This window comes from Mytilus trossulus, chromosome 1, assembly GCF_036588685.1.
Source record: "Mytilus trossulus isolate FHL-02 chromosome 1, PNRI_Mtr1.1.1.hap1, whole genome shotgun sequence".
Classification (NCBI taxonomy): Eukaryota; Metazoa; Mollusca; class Bivalvia; order Mytilida; family Mytilidae; genus Mytilus; species Mytilus trossulus.
In genome coordinates, this window is record NC_086373.1 from 16,588,159 (window position 1) to 16,605,680 (window position 17,522).

At 33.6% G+C, this 17,522-nt stretch overlaps 1 protein-coding gene across 1 annotated transcript; it reads left to right on the top strand.

Moving 5' to 3' along the window:
* Positions 1–1,545: 1,545 nt before the first annotated feature.
* On the top strand, positions 1,546–16,471 carry LOC134716782 (testin-like). Its single transcript, XM_063579794.1, has 7 exons — positions 1,546–1,946; positions 6,730–6,827; positions 7,832–8,066; positions 8,495–8,722; positions 10,557–10,772; positions 14,322–14,480; positions 15,840–16,471. Exons 1-7 carry the CDS (start codon positions 1,908–1,910, stop codon positions 16,068–16,070), a joined length of 1,206 nt encoding a protein of 401 aa, XP_063435864.1. The 5' UTR covers positions 1,546–1,907; the 3' UTR covers positions 16,071–16,471.
* Positions 16,472–17,522: the final 1,051 nt, after the last annotated feature.

A 17,522-nucleotide genomic window follows, 5' to 3' on the forward strand; every position in this document is an offset into this window, starting at 1 on the left:
CCCCCCCCCCAACAAAAAAACCCAGTTAAAACGAAAAATCATAAAGGTGAGACTATAGGATATGTGTTCCCAATTACTATTAAAGCAATTGTTTTGTTATCTTAGTTAGGGACGACATAAAAATATCAATGAAGGATAAAAGCTTAATTCAAATAGTGTTTTTTTTGGGGGGGGGGTCAAAAATGACTCAAAATTGCTGCAAATTTTGTTTAATTGACATCGATTTTATATACATTTTGTCTATCCTTATTGGTCAATCAATTTTCCCCAAATTAAGTTAAGAGGGGGTTAGGGGGGGGGGGGGTGAGTAAAAAAACTATGAATTAAGTTTTTTTTTATCCTACATTGAACTTTGATGTCGTCCCTTTAATATCGGGTACAACATCAATTTGTCAACTTTTCGATTGTTCAAGATTTTCAAGATTTTATTTGAGCACTCAGACACAGATACATGTGTAACATGAGGTCATACATAATAGCATTATATAAAAGCATTTGTCATTGCAATACGATTCATTTTGCATACAACTGATAGTGTTCATCAGAATCTGTATAGCTTATTTTCTTGATCACAAATTCTTGTCAACTGAAAAAAACAACCGATGATATATTTTTGAAACATCTACATCTAAGGGAGCTACCATTTGATTTTTATGGGGGGGGGGGGGGGTGTCAGGATAACAATTTATGTAAAAAAAGTCAGGATAAACTAAAAAAAAAAAAAACAGTACCGGATAGAGTGAAAAATAAAAAGGCAGGACAGAGATTACAACTAAAAAAAAAAAGCAGGACAATTTTTTTCATCCTAGCCCCCCCCCCCCCCTAAAAATCAAATGGTAGCTCCCTAAAGTAAAGTAGTACAATCACAGAGAAAGATCTCTTTTTTCTGGGGATAAGCCCAGTGAACAAGATGGAGACCGTTGTTATATATATTCCATACAAGATAGCAGAGATCTCGAGATACCTCAGCGGGTTTACCGCTCATAAATAAATGAAAAAAATGGATATCGGAAAAAGTCACATATAATACGAAAACATTACCAATATCTTAATCGAATATCACTTTTATTAATGTATGTTCTTCATTTAGATAAATGCTGAGAACTTGAAACGCTGACACCTCGCAGCAAGATCAATTCGGCCTCAACAAATAACCATTATTTCAAGCTGATTATGAGCTACAGAACTGCTAACAAACATGAAATTTTGATGAAATATCAAGATGGGTTTATCCACTGTAAATATAGATCGTTTTCGTAATTACTAAATGAGAAAGCCTTTGAAAAGGGGGTAAGCATATATGTATTCCCACATAGCATGATAAAGGTTAAAACAATGTGTGCAAATCAAACGCGCATTTCATTTTTCCACGTGTTTTGTAAATAACTGGTTTCCAAATTTAATGATTGTGCTGTACAATACTGAAGGCAAGCGTATGCATATCATCATTAACATCTATAGTTTATGAAATGCAACTACACTATATAAATATAATTGTTTAATAACTACTCCCTACTCTGGCCTTCAAGTCAGTTTGAAATCAAAGCATTCTCATAGCGATATATTTTTCTGGTGTATTCATCAATCTAAATAAGATATCTCGAGTAGATAAATGGAGATCAATGATAAGCCACATAGGCATATCACAGACGTATGGCATTATGGTGAAAGTTTTATACACTTTAGTTAAATATTACTTATTGATACATATTGAAGTCATTTTCTCAACGAGAGGTGTGGTGCACCATTCTATTACGTCATAAGATTCGGCTGCTGTGTGATTCAAGATAGTTTGCGCATGTTTTTGAGGATTGCTAAAAGTGTAAAATCACGAACTGACCATAACATGTATATCGCTTGTTTCTAAAAACTTGCATTCAGACGTAGAAAAATATACACAGACATTGATGGCGGTTAACATTCATCATGGAATTTCTGGAGATCAAGTGAGTTTTATGTGTTTTATAATTATAATAACATGTTATATTTCTTATAGCTTTACACTTTGGTATACACTTTTGACAGCTAAAAAGTAACCATTCTTAAAAACAACTGAACACAAAAAGTTTATTTTATTTCAATTATACCAAAATATAACTAATGACCTCGAATAAGTGATAATCTTCTTTTTCAATTAATTTTAATTGCGTAGTAACATAACATAAGAAAAAAAACATCTAAAATCATAAAAGTGCAAAGTAAAAGTTAGAGGACATATCTTCAGTCGTCTTGCAGCATCATTACATGTTTGGTTTTGAATTACACACACATGTAGCCCTAATCACACATGCAACCACATGCCTTTTAATTACACTTTGAAAATGATAATTAAGAAAGCTGAAATCGCTACAGAACAATCAGTTGACAACTTGCCAATACATTATCGTTATACTTTGATTTACTCTTTCAACCTTAGCTTTTAGTACTTCTATCGTCAATCTTCACATTCGACCATTTGGGAATACTCTGTCATACATGATACATTCTCCACACTACCGTGAAACAAAATTGAAAATAAACAAAAAGGATAAAGGAATATGTAACTTAGACTTAGTCAAGAATTGAAAAAGAGGGGGGAAATATTCTACTCTGTCATAATTGTTCAACCCCGCTGTAAAACAAAAGAAAAATCTCACAAAAAAGAATAAGGAAATGGATAAAGAAAACTGATTTGAAAATGGTGTGAAAAGGGGGAGGGGTGGGGGTATGAAAGATTGTACTCTGACATAAATGTTTAACCGTACCACGACAAACAAATGAAGAAGAAAAAGAAAAACCGAATAAGGGAAAAGGATATCGAAAACTCAGTTGTGAACGGAGGAAAAGCGATGACGGCCGGGGGGGAGGGGGGGGGGTAAAGATGGTCCTCTCTTGGAAAAAATGTGTCTTCTCTTGGAAATATATATGCTCATAGAGAAAAAAGAGAGTCATTTTTCCCAAACAAATTCAGAATCAGATTGGGGATATCCATTTATTGATTTTATTTGATTTCTCGAACGTATTTACCCGCAACCCATTTTGATTCTCACAAGTTGGTTGATTTTAGGGAAGTTCTTGTGCCTAGCAGCTACAACATGGCTTACTATTTTCTAAACTCTATATTGCTTGGCAGTTAAATTTTTGTTTTGCTTCTATACCTCCTTAAGTGCATGATTAAATAAAAATATGTATTTCGATATAACACTTAACTAAGTTGATCAAAATTATAAAAAAAATTAAGTTGGGCATATTTAATATTTATACCCTCTTTGACCCTCTGTCAAAATCTGACATTGAAGCTACAGATGTTTTCTCAGTAGGACATTGTATAGTGGTCAAGAGAGTTCGTGATGGAAGGTTACGATAACAGGGCAAAGCCGACTTTTGTTTTTATTTCTATGGCATCTGGTTTCTATAGAAACTAGTAATCAGGTAAATTATGAAAATGCTGATGACTAAACCCGCTTATGTTTTCATGTATACTAGTAATTCGAATTAAACTATGATTTTAACAATGCTGAACTATACTTAATATACTTTGAAATATACTATGCTGAGCCAAGGCTCCGTGTTGAAGGCCGTACTGTAACCTATAATGGTTTACTTTTTAAATTGTTATTTGGATGGAGAGTTGTCTCATTGGCACTCACACCACATCTTCCTATATCTATTTAAACTATGCTTTAAACTATGCTAGACTGTTATCAGTGTTTTTACTAATCTCCATTTGATAGGAACCCTCATAAATTAAATAATAATTCATAAAATTTTTGGTCTCGAAATCAAATTATAACACCAAATATATTGTAACGCAAGTTAAACAATCATGCAGGCTCCGTGTTGAAGGCCGTACATTGACCTATAATGGTTTACTTTTTTTTAATTGTTATTTGGATGGAGAGTTGTCTCATTGGCACTCACACCACATCTTCCTTTATCTATTGGCATGTCAATCAGTTTATACAATGCACCTGTTATTATGTTATCATCTTGATCTTATGATTAATATTTGTCGCTGGACGTTTTACATCCATCATCCACACAGTAATCATTAAGGAAAGGCCCGTTAGTCACAAAATAAAAGAAAACACTGTGAGATAAATCTTGTTGAACATTTGTGTCCAAAACAATTTTAGTTAATGAAGCAAGTAGATTAGAACAATCAGTTTCGTGGTATTTTTGTAATACTTCAAAGTGCATCTTTACATAAGTATTATAACTTTTAGTTCATTTGATATCTGAGCATGACAATGTTGGACTCTGCAAATGAGCAGTTAAAATAAGTGAGCAACCAGGAAATATTTGTATGGTACTTTTAACTATTAGCAAATGAGCAGACTCTGATGAGCCTGCATACAAAATATATAATTATTGGCGGATCCAGAAATTTCTATAACGGGGGGGGGCGGGGGGGGGGGGGGGGGGGGCACTGACTGCCATAAAAGGGGACCCGCTCCAGTCATGTTTCAGGGATTCGCTATACATTTATAAACATTTTTCCCACAAAGGAGGGCCCCGGGCCCCTAGATCCTCCTATGATAATTAGGTCTTCATGGTCTTTGTGTGATTTGATTTCTGTCTTCTGGTTGTGTATGATAGTAAACTCTATTAGCCCTTGTCTCTGTACGGTATAAGTCCACAGGGTATCAGCATCAGCTCGGGGTTTAGTTGGTCAGTGATTCGATAAGGGGATAATTTCTTTGAAATCAGTTAAGGGTAGTCAATTAATAATACAAAAATGAAAACAACACGTTATAAATGTCATGCGTCCGAAGCGCTTTTCTGGATTTACGTTAATCATCAAAGCCAAATATCTAAAAGCCAAAGATGTATAAGAACTGAAACAGGGTTAAAAGCTAAATGGTCGATAAAGAGATTTAAAAATAGCCAAATCCATCTGAGGTCATCTTTACCTCACTGGAGTTGATAGCTTAACGTTTTTTTTTATAAATTCAAAGTTTATGAACGGACGATTTAATGAAATATTTGATAATTTTAATTTCACGTAAAATGGGTTTGGTGACTCGTATAGATATGTATAATTGGACTTGAACATTGATAACGTGCTGAAGTATCTGCAACTTCATGCGTCTAAACATTTTAAGCGAATTTGTTGTACATATTCTAAGTTTAAGTTTATCTTTGTATTAGTGCGAAACCTAAGTGATAAAATTAACAAGCTGTCTTTTGAGTAAGTTTTTTTTCATCATGTACTTCAATTATTCTAATCATTTATTACATAATATACAAATAACACATTCACACAAAAGTTATAAGAAAAATCATCTTATATACTTCAAAGTTTAATATTTGGCATGGATTACGTATTTATATTAATTTTGAGTTGTACAAATGACTTATGGCAAGTTTTATGACGTGCACATTTCGTTGCAGTCTGTACGAGTTAATTAATGTGATAATTGTGCACTGAAGGGAACTTTTGATAATACTAATGTACGAGTTAAAATTGAATGTCATTAGGAATATAGATTGTTCTTAAAAACTGGTGGCCTTCGGTTGTTATCTGCTGTTTGGTCGGGTTGTTGTCTCCTTGGCATATTCCCCGTTTTCATTCTCATTTTTAAACCCATGATATTATTTTAGTTCGTGGAATATGATTACATGGGCAAACACGTATTTATCTGAAAGTCGTGCACGTGGGAACGAAAATGTAAATATCATTCATACATGCAAAGTTAACTACTGTGACGCAATGAACAACATTAAAAGATCTTCAACATGTAATATTAGTGCAGTGCATTACATGTAGACCTGTAAACCGAAGCATGCACATCTTTTCTCTGTATATTTTTTGTAATTGAGAACACTTACTTCATATTCTGCTACGCCACCTATTATATGCATGACAAATCAATAGTGCAAATTGTATCCAGAATAAGATTCCCAGTTTAAGCTCGTCTAGACTGGGAAATTTACATTTTGTACGGCTTGATATATAGTGCACAGGCACCTATCTATTAATACAGGTCATATGTTGACACCGATAGGTTTTTTAATTCTATGTCATTGGGTTACTGTCTCATCTAACTATACATGTAATCATACACCTCCCACTCAAATGAAACAAACATGCAAAAAACACCAAAAACAACCTGAGAAGCAATGTCTGTAGGTAGGCAATGTTCTTGAATTTGATAACTGGTCTAGTAAAACGTACTTGGAAGAGATTAAATTAACTCAAAAGAAGAATTTCCCATGACTGGATTATCTTTTTAATCTACTAACTTTGTTTATCAATGATGAAAGGGAAAATTAAACCAAAAAAATGCTTCCAATATGTATTTGACACAGGCACTTGTCTCAAATTTTCCCCCTATATACCTTAAAATAACACAATTTTTTTTTGAGACAAGTGCCTGTGGTATTTGATGAAGGATATCTTTTATTCGAAATATTTATTGATACTTGTATTTACTGTTTTCTTTTTTTAACATTTTTTTTTTGTTCCCATCACTCAAATGCATTGATCGTGCGGAAAAAAGGAGGGTTTAAACCCCCGGACCCCCTTTTCTGGATCCGCCACTGATTCAAATTAGAGATTTGTTAATTGTTTGCAAGTTGTTCTCATATTGTTGTTCTGAACCTATAAGAAAATGAGTTAATTAATATACCAATAGTATTTTCCATAGAATAATTCTTTTGAACTTGGTATGACACATAAGAAGTGTAGATAAGTTATGAATCAACAGATGAACTAAAAATATTAAAATGTTTTCGTTTCTTTAACAGAAGAGCCCGATACTACATTCTAATTTAACAGATGAGGGAAAACCAAGGTGTTTAAAGTGCGATGACAAATGTCCCGGCCTTGAACAACATTATTGGAGGTAAGACCCGAAATTTAGCTCGAACTCAAAAATAGACTTGAACTTTAACTCGAACTTCAACTTCAACACGAACTATTAATCGAACTTTGACTCGAAGCTGTTTATGGAACTCAATGGTTAACCGCACCTGGTGATATGAAAGATAGTACCCCATACTGACTACTCGGCATGTATTTTGTGGAATATTATTTTTCAAGTTTACCCAAGACCAAACGTTTGGGAATCAAAACACATACTCAAAACAGAACCTTCTAAAGAGTTGACATTCAGCTTCCCCTCAGTTTATGAAGGTATTTATAAGCTATGACAAAAAAAAAAAAGGTTCACGTCTAGAATAACTACTGGAAACAAACTAAAATGGCAAACATATGATATATAATACCGGAATAAAACCATACTGGATACAGAATGAGATGACAAAAATGTCAAGTATGTAAAACACATATCAGGGCTGAACAAATTTATTATAGATTTAAATAAGAAGATGTGGTTTGAGTGTGAATGCGACAATTTTCTATCAAGACACAATGTATAAAAAGTATAGGCGCATAGTAATTTATCGACCAACCAACATGACAAGCAAATTACATATCCGGGGCTGAACTATTTTTTTTAAATATTAGTTGTGATGGCTGGTGCACAGGGGCTTGTTACTTTTACTTGTTTTTTTAGGGGTCGTATTGATAGTAAACCCGACAATTGTAACAAGCCCCTGTGGCTGGTGTCCACAATCTGAAAACTATTGAGATGTTATGCTTTAGAGTTGACCAGGATTAGTACAAAAACACACATTGATAATCGTGAAGGAAAGAATATTCAAAAATATAAGTCAAGCAAATTTTATTCACTGAATAAGATGTTTTGGATAACAAAAGTACCATTGTAAATAGAGGTTTAAATCCGTTGATGAGTGAAAAAGTTTCATTACATTGTAGTCCCCTTACTATATTTTTATTAGAATTAATGTTGTCTGACTAGCAGTTCTTTAATCTTTTTTTCTTCAGAAAAGTATGTCGAAATTGTCGATGCTCAGTTGACGATCATGCAATTCAACCAACAACCGAGTCAAACGGGCGAGAGCCTATCAACTTGCTGCTTGATACTATTCCACGACAAGGAAGCCAACGTGACCTTTTGGAACGTCTAGAAAGGCTAAACGTTGATGATTATGACACTTTATCACACATTACAGATCCAGGACACGACATAGTGCTGTCCAGAATTATTACAGAAAATATGGTATGTAATCAAGATATTATGAATTGCAAATCAATTCAGAAATATATTGTATATTGTGTATTTTCTGCCATTTCGGAAATTTTCCTAATCTAAAGTTATAATACAATCGGACGAACGAAAAGAACATTAAGGATTGAAAAAAATGATGTGTAGTTTCACTCAAAGTTTTATCAATATTGTTAGAAAATAGACAATGGGAAGAAAAAAGGACCAAACTATACTAGTATAATATACATACTATATATTGATATAAAGTTATAAACATAAGGGTTCCCATTGGTCCTATTTTATTTATAGAACGTACAGTGCCTGTAATACACTTATAATAGTTCATGTATGTCTTTTTTATAATGTCTATAATGATAAGGTAATTTAAGGGATCAAAATTTGATCATTAAAAATGATTCGTTTCAATTTTGTTTTTACAGAAGTCTCAAAAATTCATCGCCATGCTTCCAAAAGACAAACAAATGTTTGCTGCTCAGTTAAGGAGGAGACAACTCCAGCGACAGTTACCACTGCACGATCTTCACCAAAAGTTTTGTGCTAGTCTAACAGAAACAGAAGTGCATAAATTCCATAAATTTGTTTCAAAAAGAAAACACAAAAGTGCTGGTATTGGACGTATTGGAGATGTGCCGAAGGAGTCACAGTATGTAAGTATAATCGCAGAAAGTTAATAAGTTATTGATATTCATTTTTAATTCCAATAGGATTTTTGTTTAAACTTCATGGCCCGTATGCATAAAACCACTTCAGTTAAGAAATCCAATCGTAACTACAAACTTGTACTAATTTATCGTTGAGCATCCGTCCGTTCGGAACAAATATTTACTTAAAAGTAGCTATATGCCGTTAGGGGCCATTTTGTTTCCACTGGCTGTGGAGTTTTTATTGGTGATTCGGTTCTTATAAAAACTATGTTTAATCCATTTTTCGAAAAGAAAGGGAAAACACACTTAAATTTACATGAAAGATTTAAAAGAAACTGTATAAATGATGGCATTATTTCGGGAACGGTGTGACATCACGCATTTTATTTCTCGTTCATATCACCAAAGATCAACGTATGAGGGTTTTTTTTATGTTGCTTTGATCTCGTGTAGTCGTTACTCCTCCAAAATATCAATGTAAACGACCTTTCAATTTTTTTATATCTTTTTATACGATTGCATTACCAAGCAAATAAATAAAACATCTGTTACAGGCACAGAACTATTTCATTGTTATCTATTACAAAAATCAGTTCCATCACCTGTGAGTTGTCTGTTTCAAGAAAACAAATATACTCTGACATCACCCCTTAACCGGAACTGGTTTTCTTTTGTTTAGATCATTATCATCAAAACTTGATTATAAAACATGTCTGCTTAAGCATATCCAGATGATTATTATGATATTTTGTTTTTGATAAGCAACCTGCAAATCTTTTCACATAACACTTGTACTCGAGCACTTGTACGATACGAAGGATCAGTCTATAAGTATTGCACCTCTCTTAAATTTGTTAACAACATACTCTTATAATTAAACCAACAAAAATTAGAATGTTGGAAAAGTCTACAAAAAATAAAAATTGAAGAAATAGGTCGAAAGTTGATTTTGTACTATTATTTGATTTTGAATTCATCATGTTGTTGTCATAATTTTTGTTTGTACATATCTTATCGATAACATGCTAGAAATATACAATGGGGAAGCTATTTATAAAACTGTAGATCCTTTCCAAATCCAAAACTTCAATATAAATAAAAGGATTTGTATGTATAGCGTATCCATGGGTCAATAAGACGAACATGTCATTTATAACCATTTTGTGTAAGAACAAACAGGTATTCGCTAAACGAGAAGTGGATGGTTAATGAATTTGAAAATGAATTACACTACATAGCATGCAAACATGAAGCATGATACCACATTTTGATAACCTCTGATATGTAGCTCACGAGAATTTGGGAGTGACGGACAGACGAAAACCAGAATTATCCTTCTTAAGAATCGGGGGTATGATTACTAGTAGTTGCAAAATATATAATGCAAAAAAAAAGAACTCTTAATGAACCAACCTCAATATGATTTTCTACTGATCTATCGTATTGACAGGTTTCATGATCTATAATAGGCTGGTATTGCGAGAAACTGACATCTATAGGTGTTGAAAATTGAAAATTCCCATATAGTTTTACTTATCTTGCGAAGCCTATTCACTGCCAGTTGAAACATGTAGAGAGTAATAAATGCAGACTCGGTTTCATCCCCAGGGTAACCCAATCAGCATATACGAACACACCCTATTCCATATATCAACCCGACCACGTGACCTCAGGCCGGACTGAAATAGGATAATCGGTGTGGTTACGTTCAAACATTACTTAAAAACGTTTATTTTATTCTGAAGAAATGTTTTTCAATTGCGATTATATTACATATGCAGAACTGGAAATATATTTACTTAGCATATAATAAATATAAACTACTATATATTTATAGACTTGTCATAGATGTTCCAAAGTAATGGAACCAAGAGGAATAACTGTGATAGCAGACCGACTCGGCAGCTCTACATATTGGCATCCGGGATGTTTTACATGTACGACTTGTAAAGAACTTTTAGTGGATATGATATACTTTTACAGAAATGATGATATATATTGTGAAAGGCATTATGCAGATTCCATTTATCCTAGATGTGCAGCTTGTGACGAGGTAAAATCTTCACTTATAGTACATGATGTATTCATTGCCTAAGCTTATCTTATGACGAGGTAAAATCTCCACTAAAAGTTTATTCATACACGTATTCATTGCCTAATGAGATACAACCTTAACTCTAATAGTTTATTCATATATATATATAGCTTTTCTTGTGACGAGGTGAAATCTACACTAATATTTTTTTCATATGCTACATGTATTCATTACATAAGTTTAGTTGATTATGAAATGTTAATTGATCAATATGTTTTATTATTTATATTTATACCTAAAAAATCAGCGTGAAAAATAATTGCAAACCATTAAAAGTCCTAATTATAACCGCCCTAAAGCTGGGGTCACACATTCACGATTTTTACTACCGTTCTTGACAGGACCATTCCCGATTAAAATTTATTAAAAGTCTGATCAAGATCCTGTGAATCGTGGATGGAAATTCAAATTTGAATTAAAATTTGTAAGAAAAATAATTTGATCACGACAACAATCAGATAGTGTTCAGGAAGCACCGATATTCAACCGTTTCTAGGCGAATTAGTCCCGAAAATCCCGTTCTGAATCCGCTTCTAATCCGATTTGTATATTTCGCCAGGTAAAATTCGACCGAGTCTGTCACGACTGCGTCCCGACTCTACCGAATGTAATCCGACTGAGATCAGACAGTGACCAGACAGTGAACCGACGCTGACGGAAGTTATCCGTTTGAAAACTCTCGGCATATTCAGGTACTGTCGGAACGTAATCCTATCACGGTCCGCTCTATCGCAGTGCAAACGGCTTTGTCTGGTCTCAGTCGTATTGTATTTTGTAATTGTCGGGACTCTGACGTGGGTATCATTGACGAATTTCGTATTAATAACGGAACTGTTTCGGAACGGTTTCGGAAAAAAACGGTTCGCAATCGACAAGATCTGGATGCAATCTGGACTCAATCGGCAGAAAAACAACTATGAAAAATTACTCCGGATCATTCCCGTTCCACAGGACACCGTCCAGAATACACAAGACATTGTTCGGAATTCGATCCGATACAGCAGAATCTGTCACGACATAGCCACGATTGTAATCCGACTAGACAAAATCGGCTGAGTTGCCCCGAATGTTACGGGACGCACCTACCTGTCGGGATGCTTTGCCGAACTATTCGGACCCTTCCCGATCCGTAGGAATCTGTTACGAACTAAAACGAATGCGTTCAAACAATGATAGGACATTTCAGATAATTGAGGATACTAATCCGACTTTTTCACTTTTCGTGTCGTATTGCTGTCTGATCTCAAACGGGAGCAATAATCGGCAATGTGTGAACCCCGCATTAGTGTGTTAAACTGCATTTATTTGGCATCAAAAGTTGCTGTATAAGTATTTGATGACGTCGTTTTAAACGTACTGTCTTTGAAAGACCGACAATTTTAATTTGATATTTGCAAATCAGTAAACAGTCCTATAAATAACCCTCAGTGTGTTAAACAGCATTTCTGAAGCATCAAAAGGGGCTATATCAGTGTTTTACTCTAGTTTAATCTTTGAAAATATATTACATTGAAGAAAACGAAACGATTAAAAGTAAAATGAAAACTTGAACGAAAAAGGCAGCAAAAGACGGTATGTTTTCTTTGAAGTGAACATAATGTTCATTTCTCTCAATTCCTCGGAACGCCTTGGTAATTAAAAGACTCTCTAGAGCCAATATGCCGACCCAGGGAGCACTCTTGCATTTAGACATTATATGGAATTTTCATTAGAGAAACAGATTTGTTGATACAACTCTGCCAAAAATTGTGAAATTTCTTCACTATCGATTATTAATGTACTTGTTTTTGTCATCTTGGCTTTCTAATGGCTATGATGTGATTCTGTTGTTTATTTCTGTTACATAAATATTTGAGAAATGAAGTAATTTTATTGACAGTTGGTGTTGAAACATTGACCTGGATAAATGCCAGTTATAAATGAAATGTTTGGGAAATCTGCTCTGTATGACATAATTAATTTAATATGAATTATTCAAATAAAGTGCAGTTACTATTACAATGAATTAAACTATGCTAAGGAATTTATTTGTGTAACTACATTTTCCCACATTTTTCATTTGTTCTTTTTCTTCGTAAGTTGAACATGAAATAACAGAAGCGGTTTAACTTACAGATGTGATATACCGGTATAGGACCGCTGTATCATAATGAAAATCACATAAGATACCAGCTAAACTAAATACAACTCGACCTCTTTTTTTTTTAAACAGATGGAGCAACAATTGTGCTTGAATTACATGTTGTTCCTTCAATATGGTCGTTTCTGAGTTTACCTTTGGACGTTTTCTTATGTTTGTTTAATATTATGAAATTGTATTCTTAACAAATATTCTAAAAATGTGTGTAGGCTTTCTACCCATAAATCACCTTTTGAAAGTTCTTTTTAGATGGAGTATGACCTTCTGCTGTTGTCTGCTCTATGGTCGGGTTGTTGTCTCTTTGGCACATTCCCCATTGCCATTCTCAATTTTAGTTCTTCCATTCATTTCATTTATGAGGAATATAGTAGTTGAATCATGGACTAGATATTTGGGAGATCCGTTTGCGCCAAAAATGCGTCCTTTTGCCCTACAACTTTTTTTCTCCAATCCTAGATTTGCGCCACGGTTTTTAAATTACACGGTATCGATTGCGCCAATTAGAAGAAAAATTACTTATCTCCACCTTTATTCGGACTTGGAACCTGCAGTTTACACGGCAAATGTTTCCTTTTCTGAAAACATACTTTCTTCTTACTATTGCTGCATGTGTACTTCCTAACTTAATGTATGTAGTAGCTTGTAACTTCAATTTATTGTTCAAAAAGACAAACATTGAAGGATGAAATGCAGAAAACAGTCCATAATAATTCCCCGTAAAATGCTTTTGCCCCATTAATAGCACGTCTTGCGGTAGATAGAGTTTCAGCCCATACAGATGGTGGGAGCAAAGCACTGTGTCATCAACGTATGTGGATAAAACATAATCAGCAAAAGCTTATATATGTTCTTCTCTTTTGACACATCTTGTATAAAATATATTCAGCAAAGCAATAAGTTTTCTTTTCTCTCTGCACATGGACTGCATATCTACTGCATTTCAAGTCATTTCTCTCCAAATGCTCATCTTCATGGTGAAATATCTGAGTTTATATCCCCGATCATATAATACTTTTTTTTAGCATAAAAAGAATAGCTATTAATCATTAATACATTTGTAAAACAAAATTTGGCGCAAATGATACCCATGAAAAACAGTAATAGGCGCAAAAGGACTACTACCAGATATTTTATAAACGGTACAACACTTACATGTATGTGTAGTCTATTTATGCTCAAACTGCCTTTTCATTTCTTTGTATGTTTACCTGCATTAATTATTGCGTTTTGTTTGTTTGTTATCTAGAAAATGTCTTTATATTGTATCATGCTCTTTGTGAGACCATTATATGGAAATAAAACTTCTTCTTCTTCTATCCAAATTGTTGTAGTGAAAACAGTTCAGTCCTCCATATTTCTATTTACAGGTCATATTTGCAAGGGAATATACACAAGCAGAAAAGCAGGCATGGCATGTACAACATTTTTGTTGTTGGTTTTGTGACGCACCACTTGCAGGACAACGTTACATTGCCAACAATGGAAATCCTTATTGTGTCTTTTGTTTTGATAGACTATACAGCAAGGTAGGCCACTGATGAATTTCTGTCAGTTGTCTGTTCAAAAAGTGAAACAATAAAAATACCAAACTCCGAGGAAAATTCAAGACGAAAAGTCCGTTATCAAAAGGCAAAGTCAAAAGCTCAAACACATCAAACGAATGGATAACAACTGTCATATTCCTGACTTGTTGAAGGCATCACAGTTTCCTTTATCTAGAAAATGGTGGACGAAAGTCGCATTCAAGCAAACACGTTATGACAGTATTTAGCATTGAATAATCCATAGAGGGGTCTTTGTAGTACCTCCTGACTTCGTTTAAAAATAAATGAAACTAAACTGGAACCATCGTTCACGGCATTATACAGGCGAAAGTAGTTTACCGATATTCAAATCTCGGAAATCGATTAAAGATTTAAGATTTAAGAGACAAATCGAAATAACAAACCAAAAAACGATAGAACAGCGAGGACTATAAAGGAGCGAAACCGAGTACGTCGACAATGTATACGCATGCATCAATCGCCATACAAATCACACTTTAGTTAATAAACAGACACAATCGGTAAAATTTAAAAATTAAACGACTATGCTGGTATCTTAAATTATGAAAACACCAGATACCTTCTTTTGTAATAATAGGAAGTCAAAGCATGTGTGTTCATTTTTAATTTACTTGTATATTATGTTTGAAAATTATATTGGAATTATTCTGCTCACTTTTGGCACCGTGCTTGGCAAATACAATATTTGTTCGTTTATTTTGAGTGGATGCGTATGTATATTGTATAGAAGTGGCGGAATGTATGAAAGAACCCCAAACAATTTTGTATACACCCTCCCAAAGAGTCCTTCATTCCAAATCATAACATATCTTTTAAGAAATATGTGTAGTTAAAAAACACATCGTTTTTATAAAACAAATAAATACATCGAGAATATCAAGTAAACAATATAATAGTTATGATAGTTTTATGTAAATGACAACTAATTGCTTGAAATGGCTATCAAAATTTAATATTAGCGTCATACAGTGGCGGATCCAGAAATTTTCATGAGTGGGGACCCAATGGCTGCCTAAGAGGGGGCCCGATTTCGTCACGATTCAGTGATTCCCTATGTAAGCAACCAATTCCCCCCTCAAAGCCCCCCCCCCCTAAATCCTATTAGCGACATATATCATGACTGTGAAGTGATTATATAGTATTGGTATCTTAGGGAACCACCACATTATGCCTTTATGTATACATTGTACACCATTACTAATTTATGATATCTATAGGAAGAGACTCTCTTAGTTGTGATAAATTGTCTTATAGAGTAACTTGTGTTTAATCCCAATTTGTAATACGAACTTCATTGTTGATTTCAATTTCAATTTTCAGATTTGTCATACATGTGGAAAGACAATAACGGCTGATTCCCCTGGTTTGTCACATGGAGAATTTAACTGGCACGCCTGTCCACATTGTTTTAGCTGTAATGGATGTGGCAAGAATCTTATAAACAAACAATTTTTACTGAAAGATGGATTTTTATTTTGTGGTCAAGATTGTAAACAGAAAAATCCACCTAAACATAATAACCACGTGTCGACAACTCATTTTCATGCATAACATCAGTTTTCATTTATGTCAGCGATGCAAAAGCTTGAAATTTTAAACAGAAAAATTTTGCTGTAATATCCATCAAAACCATCTGTGCGTACTTCTTTTTCTGTGTGTTTCAGTAATGCACAAATGTGTTTGATTTCTTACATTATGGTGCTTCTACGATATTTCCAAACATATACTGTATACATTTCTTATAGTGGTTCTCAATATCAGTGTTTAGCAGATTGACTTTCTATGTAAAATTGAGCAGTTCATTGAGTTGTTTATTTGTTTCTCATTTATGATAGGTTTCATGTTTGTATCATGACAAAACTGAGAAGATATTATCAATTTATTGGAAATGTACTTGTTAAACAAAACATTTTATTTTCATAAAATATATATTAAAAATAGATCGATAACAATTACTAACTTATTCATGTAACAAAGAATGTGTAGTGAAACAATAAAAGTATGAATTGTTACTGAAAAAAACCCAGATTTCAAACATGTATTTGAAGATATACTCAAAAAGTAAAATTACTGAACTCCGAGGAAAATTCAAAATTCAAAACGGAAAGTCCCTAATCAAACGACAAAACCAATTGATAAAACATATCAAACGAATGGACAACAACTGTCATATTCCTGACTTGGGACAAGCATTTTCAAATGGTGAATTGAATCTCATTGTTGTAGCGCTAAACCTCTCATTTGTATGACAGTCTTAAAGTTATACTAGAATTAAATCTTGAAATTTCCTCAATTTTATATTTTCCGAATTAATGAAGACAATGAGTCAGACAGAAAACAACAGTTACATGATTAGTTGACGGCATCGCGCTGAAACACAATTAAAACGTAAAACATGTCAAATATATGGTCACGATATTCGGGCAGTCGACTGGAAGACTGTCTAACACATTATAACTAAAAAATATCAAAATCAATGGTTTTACAACAGTAAACTAATAAAAAAAAAATGAATTACACATTTGAATAGATCCAAATGATATTCAATGGTATAGAAAGGCAAAAATAACACGAACACGCTATAAACTCTCAAACAAACTAGGAGCAGTAGCTAGAGTTTTGTTGTCTCTTTGGCACATACTTTGTTTACATTCTAATATTATATATAAATCACTAATAGTTATCATGATAGGTACCAGTATATCACTAATAGTTATCAAAAGTACCAGGCTTATAATTAAATACGTCAGACGCGCGTTTTGTCTATACAAGACTCACCAGTGACGCTCATATTGAAAGTTATGAAGCCAAATAAGTAAAAAGTTGAAGAGCATTGAGATTCAAAATTCACAAGAGTTGTGCCAAATAGGGCTAAGGTAATATATGCCTGGGATACGAAAATCCTTAGTATTTCGAAAAATTCATACTTTTGTTAACAGAAAATTAAAAACAAAAAAATTACCATATCATTGATATTCATGTCAACACCGAAGTGGAGACTAC